The sequence below is a fragment of the Pollachius pollachius genome (genome assembly GCF_949987615.1).
Source record: "Pollachius pollachius genome assembly, chromosome: 4".
Taxonomy (NCBI): Eukaryota; Metazoa; Chordata; class Actinopteri; order Gadiformes; family Gadidae; genus Pollachius; species Pollachius pollachius.
The window spans coordinates 3,808,479-3,817,564 of record NC_136937.1 but is presented as its reverse complement, the minus strand read 5'-3'; the positions used below and the strand labels follow the sequence as shown (position 1 = coordinate 3,817,564).

General features: G+C 49.4%; 1 protein-coding gene across 1 annotated transcript; it reads right to left on the bottom strand.

Moving 5' to 3' along the window:
- Positions 1-3,127: 3,127 nt before the first annotated feature.
- On the bottom strand, positions 3,128-4,903 carry LOC307074616 (potassium voltage-gated channel subfamily A member 1; the record flags this gene model as incomplete). Its single annotated transcript, XM_079734843.1, has 1 exon — positions 3,128-4,903. The coding sequence occupies one exon, from the start codon at positions 4,901-4,903 to the stop codon at positions 3,128-3,130; it is 1,776 nt and encodes a 591-aa protein (XP_079590969.1).
- Between the last annotated feature and the right edge of the window lie 4,183 nt (positions 4,904-9,086).

Sequence of the window (9,086 nt, the reverse complement as noted above, 5' to 3'; positions counted from 1 at the left end):
CGCAAATTGTCTGAATCCAGTTTGTCTGAGGAGGAGGCCGGTGGTTTGGCACAATGCCAGGCGAGCAGCGAAAAAGACGCTCAGCCGGTTCATCGCCATGTTATGCACATAGTAACCGAACACGTCCAGCAAGCACACAGCGACCGCAGGATCCAAACAGGGCCGTATCTGATGTGCTCTGACATCCGCCCGCCAGTCCCGGGGCACCACAGATTATGTGGGGTTAGGACTAAGTGACTGATTTGAACTAAGATGAGCCAATCAGAATCAATGTCCTGAATCCACCATACAGGGGGGTGGAGGTCTGGTTTCTTGACTAACCCAAGAGCATAACATCTACATTGACATTCTACATTTAGAGCACACTTTATCCAAATCGACTTACAATTAGTACATTTGTCGGAAGAAAGAGAAACAACGATATATCGCTGTCGGTACAGCAAGGATGTTGTGCCAAGCACTAACAATCACTAGGTTAACCCATTCCCCGTATACAACAAAGATTGCTAGGGTAAGATACTACAAATTGTTCAGTACAATTTTTTAGTGCAAGGTGTGCAAAATTTTTTAGTGCTAGTACAACACACAATAAGTGCGCACATTAAGTGCCAGGACGTACAACATACAATAAGTGCCTAAGAGACATGGGGAGGTAAGGGGGAGGCTATGCAGAGACTAAATGAACTCTGAAAAAGTGAGTCTTCTGGTTAGAAACTGAAAGAACAAACCAAAAAGCAGGTTTGTTACAGATGAAACGTTCAGTAATTCAGCAGCTGCCCATATTTATCTCCTTTTGTCATGCAATGCAAACCTTTCCCCTGCCTCTTAGTCAAAAATATTCACGTGGCAGCCACTAAGTGCCTGCAAATTTACAATTCTGACAGGGGGGCGACATGAGCTTCTCTCTGCCCTTTTAACCGATAGCATCTCTGGCCTTGCAGCCTCCACTTTATCTCCCACTTGTTCTGCTGTCATTAGACACTTCCTTTATCCCCCCCCCTCCCCCCCGCAGAGAGCTCACACTCTGTCTTGTGAAAGTCACATCCCAGAGTAACGATCGCTAAAGGCTTAGTTATGGTTCCACTTCGACACAACGCAAGGGGGGTTTACAGACCCATTACGTCCTTGCGGATTCTTCTTGCGTCTATCGCAAGGGCCTGACGTGCGCCTTGCAAAAATTGCAACCTTGCGTTGAGGCGACGCAGCAGCAAGGGCTGTGATTGGCCACTCACTAAAACCTGACCCAGAACCAAAACAGGTTCATGACTGTGTCGAAGCGTCTGCGTTGTCATTGCGTTGTGTCGGCATGGAACCATAACTGAGCCTTTAGGAACCGCTGTGAGCCCACTGGCAGCAGAAGGACGCAGAGTGGAGATGCATCATCCAGTCACGTGGCTGATGGGACGGGGAGACATGGTTAACGCTCAGCGAGGCGGACAGGTAGAAACCCCTGGTGGCTATTAACCTGGTTTAGCAGCGCCGTCAAGTGTACAATGGGGAGGTCTCTGAGGAATGGGGGCAGGAGGAGAAGGAGGAGGAGAAGATTAAGATGGAGGAGGAGGAGGAAGAGAAGATTAAGATGGAGGAGGAGGAGGAAGAGAAGATTAAGACAAAGAAGAAGAAGAAGAATTTGATGAGAAGAAAATAAAAATTTGAAGAAAAAGAAGAAGGTGAATTAGAAGAAGGCGAATTAGAATAGAAACATTAATAAGAAGAAGAAGAAGAAGAAGAAGAAGAAGAAGAAGAAGAAGAAGAAGAAGGAGAAGAAGAAGACACTTTGATTGGTCTCATCAAAATGAGCTTAGCTTTGGCCCTGGAAGTTTGATTTGAGGTCTAATCCACGAGTGCAGGGATGTAGGTCAGGGGGCGCGGCTGTGTGCCGCTCTCTGGAACAACTTTTCAGCCTTGTACTACAAAAGGTTTTGATATATAAGCATGATCCCTGTCTGAGTGCTGGCTGCTGTTGGAGGACACAGACCCTGTTTAAGACCTTTTTCTGAAGTGGGGGTTCGTTAAACCTTAATGATTCAGAGACCTACTGTCTGAACAGTTTATCACATTTGTTTAATTGTACTCACGGTGGAGGACTTCCCCAAGACGCCTTCCTGATTGGTCAGTCTCCTAGTCCCATTTCCGGTTTATTCCAGTGGTACTTCCAAAGTGGGATTTTTTTTTTAAACAGATGTTTTCTCTTCTGGTCACGTGATCAGAAACGAAAAAACTGTCAGTGTTGAGAGAACAAAATGCTCCGTGAGTCCTCGTTAGGTAGTGGGTTGAGTTTGGGCATAGCCATAAAAAATAAAACGAATTAAAAATTAAGAAAACTCACTCACTTGTAAAGACCTGAGTGAATCAAACAGGGCAGCAAGATTAGCGTTATGTTTAAAAAACTAATTGTTATTTCAGTTTTTTTTCTTTTACATCCCAAACAACACGATCACAACAACAAACAGCAGGCGGTTCAGGGGATATCTCCATATCGATTTGCGCAGTGTTATCCAATTCAGTAAACATACGACTAAAAACACGAAAAAATACGAAAATAAGCCGTCGGGGCTGATCGCCATGTGGTTCTCTCTATCTACAGAGGCGTATGTACAGGAGGGGCCAGCAGCTCCGTGAGGGGAGCGGGGAAGGCCCTCTTTCTGGTGCCAGTCATCCAGTGCGTAATGGAAAGCGCGTAAAGTAATCATCCAGAGTCTTGATCATCAGTGCACTCTCTCTCTCCCTCTGACACTTTATAAACGTCCTACTAATGGCGTTCACTTCGAACATATCTCGGATTTATTGTATAATGCAAATAGCATAAAAGCATAAAAATAACTGGACTTTTTCGGTTTAAGGGGTGGTGTGCAGTGCATGCTATGTTGTTTAAATGTTATGTTTTTAATGTTATAATATGGGCCCTAAGGATATTTTTTAATGGATCCTATAGAAACTTGGGGGTATAATGTTCACCGGAGTTTGGGATGGCAATGGTTTTCATTTGTGCGTATTTTACGCAGTCAATGAATCCCTTTCCAGGATTACAAAGTGTGAATCCTTGGCTCGTACAGCACCCTAGTAAACAGGCCTATCAGCACACTAACGGCGTCTCAGTCACAACCACAGCAGAACGTCTCAAACACTACAGGTCCATGTCCCTGGTGTTCAGGCAGAACGCGTAAAGGGAGCGCTTGATGGCCATTCCGCGGCTCCCCTTCGCGTCCTTCGCCTTATCCGCGCCGCCTCCCCCGTCATTGTGCTCCACGTCCTCTGACTTGGTGGAGGACTTGCTACCGCGGCGCTTCGCCTCGGGGCTCGCGTGGTCGGGGTTGGGCGGGTCGTCCTTCAGCGACGACTGGTCCTGGTCCGTCTCGCGGTGGTAGAAATAGTTGAAGTTGGACACGATGACCGGCACGGGCAGCGCGATGGTCAGCACCCCGGCGATGGCACACAGCGAGCCCACGATCTTGCCCCCCACGGTCACCGGCCTCATGTCGCCGTAGCCCACTGTCGTCATGGTGACCACGGCCCACCAGAACGCGTCGGGGATGCTGGAGAAGTGCGACTCGGGCTCGTCTGCCTCGGCGAAGAACACGGCGCTCGAGAAGAGGATGACCCCGATGAACAGGAAGAAGATGAGCAGGCCCAGCTCCCGCATGCTGGCCTTGAGGGTCTGACCCAGGATCTGGAGCCCCTTGGAGTGTCGCGAGAGTTTGAAGATCCTGAAGACCCTCACCAGGCGGATGACGCGCAGGATGGCCAGCGACATGGCCTGCTGGCCGTTCTGCTGGTGCTCCTGGCCCCCCTGCTGCTCCGCGAGCTCCGTGCCCACGGTGATGAAGTAGGGCATGATGGACATGATGTCGATGATGTTCATCACCGTCTTGGAGAACTCGGACTTGCTGGGGCACGCGAAGAAGCGCACGATCAGCTCGAAGGTGAACCAGATCACGCACGTGGTCTCCACGATGAAGAAGGGGTCTGTGAAGGTGAGCGAGGGACGCGGGGCGCCGCCGGTGCTGTTGCTGTTGTTGTCAAGGCGACCCGTCACCTGGAGCTCGCGCTCATCCCGGAACTCGGGGAGCGTCTCCAAGCAGAAGGTGATAATGGAGATGGTGATGACCAGCACGGACACGATGGCGATGCCCCGTGCGGGGCTGGAGCTCTCCGGGTACTCGAAGATGAGCCACACCTGCTTCTGGAACTCGTTCTGGGGCAGCGGCTTCTCCTCCTCCTTGATGAAGCCCTCGTCCTCGCGGAACCGCTCCATGGCCTCCTCTCCGAGCTGGTAGAAGCGGATCTCGTCCGCGAACACGTCGATGGACACGTTGACGGGCCGCCGGATCTTCCCGCCCGACTGGTAGAAGTAGAGGATCCCGTCGAAGCTGGGCCGGTTGCGGTCGAAGAAGTACTCGTTGCGCAGCGGGTCGAAGTACTTGATGCGCTTGGCGGGGTCCCCGAGTACAGTGTCCGGGAACTGGTTCAGGGTGCCCAACTGCGTCTCGTAGCGTAGCCCCGCGATGTTGATGAGCACACGCTCCGTGTTGCACTCCGTCTCCCGGTCCACGTTGTCCAGTTCCAGCGTGTCCTCGTCGAACAGGTGCGGACTGTGGTCCGCGCGTAAAAGCGCATCCATGGAGCCCTCGCTGCAGCCGAACGTGTTGTTCATGTCGTTGATTCGCCACGAGCCTCGCCGGGCAGGTGGATGAAGACCACCACCTCCACCAAAACCTCCACCACCACCGCAGCCGCTGAGGGTGTTCAGCTCTTTGCCGTAGTCCTCTCCGAGTCCCGTCTGCACGAAAGGGGGTTGGGGTTGGTGATGATCCAGCGCGTTCCGGCAGGCTTCGTCGGCATTGCCCCCCGCCACGGTCCGCTTGGCACCGCCGTTCTCAAAGCTCACCAAGGCTATCTCCATGGTCCCCTCGGAGCCATCAAAAACCCGAATGCATCGGGGGGCGGGCGTAAAACCACTTGTTGCGAAAAGTGGTTGCGAAAAAATCAGTATCCAATCACGCGATCAATCAATTAGGGGGGGAAATCTAGTAAAAAGCCAGCAAAGGCGGGAATAGTTTCAGGGCTGCTGGACGTCGCGAGGTTCCCATCACAGCGCGCGGGGAACGGGAGGCTGTGTGTGGAGTCCAACACGCTTAAGACGCGCAGAGCTTTTCCCTCCCGTCTGGACAAAGTAAATATGAGCACGAGAGGCGCGAGGACCCGGATGGGAGAGTAACGTTCTGACTGACGTCAACGTGCCAACGTACGACCGCCGAGCCGTCGGGGTGGTCTCCGAATGTCGAGCAAGAGTCATGCTAGGGAGAGTGTGTGTGTTTGGGAGAGAGAGAGAGAGAGAGGTGTGTGTGTGTGTGCGCGCGCGCGCGTGCGTGCGTGCGTGTGTGTGTGTGTGTGTGAGAGAGCGTGAGGAAGGGAGCGTGTGATCGGCTCTGAAAGTTATAGTTTTTTCTCTTTGCCTTTGTAGCGCCGATGAAGACCTTCAAGCTGCTCTAACTCATAGATTCAGTGAAGAAATGATAATATGATAATAAAGGTTGTTTTATATGTTATGACATATAAAACAACTGAAGGTTGTTATGGGGTTATTCATGTAGCCCACATGATCATAAGGACACTTAACCATATGATTGAGGAATATAGAGTGAAGATGTTTAATCATATTATACTATATGCTTATATTATAGCTATAAGAAAGGAAATCTGTGCTGTGTTATCATAATAATAATACTTATTATTATTATTATTATATGGGCTTCAAATTAAAATATTATCCTAGAAATAGAAAAACAAACCATGCATTTGTCAACCGTATAGGATAACTGGAGTGATGGTGTAGCTTCTCCAGTCCTAAGCAATATGTAGAGATAAGGGAGAGGATTCAGACACGCACACACACACACACACACACACACACACACACACACACTCACACATACGGGGTCAAAGGGTCAATAGATTCCTGCTTTACATGTCAGGGTCGCAGGTGACATCTCTGCTAATCTCCCTGCAACCTTTATCAAGGAACTATATCAGGGAAGACATATATGAATGGCTCTATTTGTGATATATTACGGGATGTTGGTTTGGGTTTATGGGGATTTGTATTGTGGTATTTAAATTATTTTCCAGGACATTTCCTCCCCTCTGAAACCGATTAATTTGGTCACTTGGTGATTCGAATGATTTAATATTAATAAGACACTCGCTGGCTATTGCTAGTCCATACATAATTTAATATGGTTGGTTTTTGATTTAAGAAGGACATAAAGTTTTTTTTCCATGACTTTTCATCCACTCAAAAACACAAAGATTATTTAATGAACTTGGTGATTGATATGAATTATTGAGCCAGTGGATGGCTAGCTGATAGCGATGCTAGTATAGCCCTCTAAGTCTTGATTCACAGCTTCAGACTTGTTTCTATCCTTATGATTCTATGTCGTCACTAGAACCAAAGGATCGCCAATCCACCGTCCGTTAAATCACGTCCTCCTCACAAAATCCACATCAGAAACTAGGCCAAGCCTGTTTTGATATGCGACCCCTCTTTGAGAACAACAGCTTATACAGATTACCGCCTCACATATGATACATTGTTTTAATATATCGATTCTGCGTTTGACAGAGGGTTATCAATAAGTGATGCTGCTCAATTTCTTCTGTGATTGCAATTTTTTCATAAAGATGTACTATGGTAAGGTTGGTCAAATCAGAATTTAGATCAATATCTAAAGTATCCATAAATGTTGCAAATCAACACTGTGTAGCCATGCCAATACAGAAAAACAGTTATTAAAATCGAGTTTTCTTTAGTATAACATCTCCGTTTCAAAACAGGAAACAAGGTGTAGCTCCACCCCTTTCCATTTCTGTTTTCCTGCCCAGGCTCTGTGCCGCCTAGCCCCAGTAGTGCTTTAATATAGCGGGACTGCTGGCTCCCAGATTATGGGATGGTTAATCTCGTATTGGTGGGTGTTCCCCAAAATGAAAGCCCCATTATACCCACCGAGGGAGGGGGGGCTCTAATCCGACCTGCGGTGAATTGGGATCAGATTAAACACACTCTGCCCACCATGGGACGTGGTGACATGGGCGACTCTAAACCAGTAGACTGCACCGCTGAGAAATCATCTCTTAATTCCAAACGGTGTCCAGACACAAAATAGATTTTTTGTTATTGGATGAATGACGTCATTGACGGTTGGTCAGACCAGAGCCCAGTTAAACCAATCATCGACCAGAAAGACTGGCCAAAGATAAGCACTTAAGGGTTCAGTATGTGGAATTAAAGGGCGTCTAGTGAAGGCATCCTTAAAGGCCTAAATATTTTTCAGTGCCTTAACCTGGGGGAAACTAGCGAAGGTATCAGAGGCCTATATCTTTTTCAGTGCTTTAAACTGGAGGGGGGAGTCTAGTGAAAGTAGGAGGCCTATATCTTTTTCAGTTCACTTCTTCAGTCACATCGCTAGACGCCCCCCAGTTTAAAGCACCGAAAAATATATAGGCCTCCGATACAGCGTCCTATATCTCTTTCAGTGCTTTAAAACCGGGTGGGCGTCGACACACAACCAAACCACACAAAACGGAGAACACACTTCTAAACCACTAAGTATACACCATCAGCTGGTCTTCCCGGTCGCCACACTTTCACCACCTCCCTGAGATTCACCAGGCGGTACGCGCTGACACAAAATCTGCGCTGGGTACTGGGGATGAATCACCCGTTCATTCCCCCCCCCACCCCCCCCCCACATCCCACCACCACCACCACCTCAGGATGCCAAAGATAGGGGCCTCTGCGTTCCCTAAAGAAATCACAGGAGGAACTCTCTCCCCCTCTCCTCCCCCATGTATCTCTCCCTCCCTCTCCCTCTCTCTCCCTCTCTCTCTCTCTCTCCTCCCCTCTCTCTCTCTCTCTCTCTCTCTCTCTCTCTCTCTCCCTCTCTCTCTCTCTCTCCCTCTCTCTCTCTCTCTCTCCTCCTCTCTCTCTCTCTCCCCTCTCTCTCTCTCTCTCTCTCTCTCTCTCCCCCTCTCTCCCCCCCTCTCTCTCTCTCTCTCTCTCTCTCTCTCTCTCTCTCTCTCTCTCTCTCTCTCTCTCTCCCCTATTGTGTGAGCTCACGTTCCTTAGGGTTCCCTCTCTGGGCCCCCCAACCGGTCGTTACGTAACCATGTAGACTTTCAAGAGGTCGCGTGCTTCCAGGAGGGGGGGTCCGGAGGGGGGGGGGGGGGGGGCGGACAGGTGCGCTCGTCATGCTGCTTTAACTGCATCACGCCCCGCCAAAATATAAGCGCGTTCCCCCCCGGCCCAAAGTAGGGTACAATCACACTTGACACGCCATTAGGAGCACGAAGAAAAGCTAATGTGCGTGTTGCGCCCGAGGTGAGGGTGTAAATAGATCGACCTTAGAGGGGGGAGGGAGACGGGAGACTAAAGGGGGGGAGAGAAAGAGGAGGAGGCAGGGGAGGAATGAGAGATAGGGAGAGGGAAAACGAGAGCGATAGAGGAATGAAGATAGGGAGCGAAAGAGAGAGAGATATAGTGGAATAAAGCTACGATAAAGAGAGACAGAGGGCGAGAGATAAAGACTTAAAGAGAGGGAAAGAGAGTTACAGAAATTAAGAGAGAAATGGGGCGAGAGAGAGACAGAAACAAAGAGAGACAGCGAGAGAGAGGAAGTGAAGAGACCAGCTCTTAAGAAAATTCAATTCATGACTTCAGCAGCAGCTGCTACTGGCACACGCGTGTTAAGCTGCACACGCAACTCGAGGGTTAGGTTTAGGGTTAACCCTCACCCCAACCCTAACCATTACCCTAAACCTGACCCTAACCCTTTGCACCTGGGGAACATAGGACCTGGGGAACATAGGGATGACCCCACACAATGCTAACACGGGCAACTCAACGCTAAATCAGGCAACTCAACGCTAACACATAGCGCTGGTAGCCGTAGCCCCTTCCCAAAACAAAACAACACAATAATAACACATAGCGCTGGTAGCCGTAGCCCCTTCCAATCACAACGCAACACAACGCTAACATATAGCGCTGGTAGTTAGCTGTATCCCCTTCCCAACACAATCCAGCA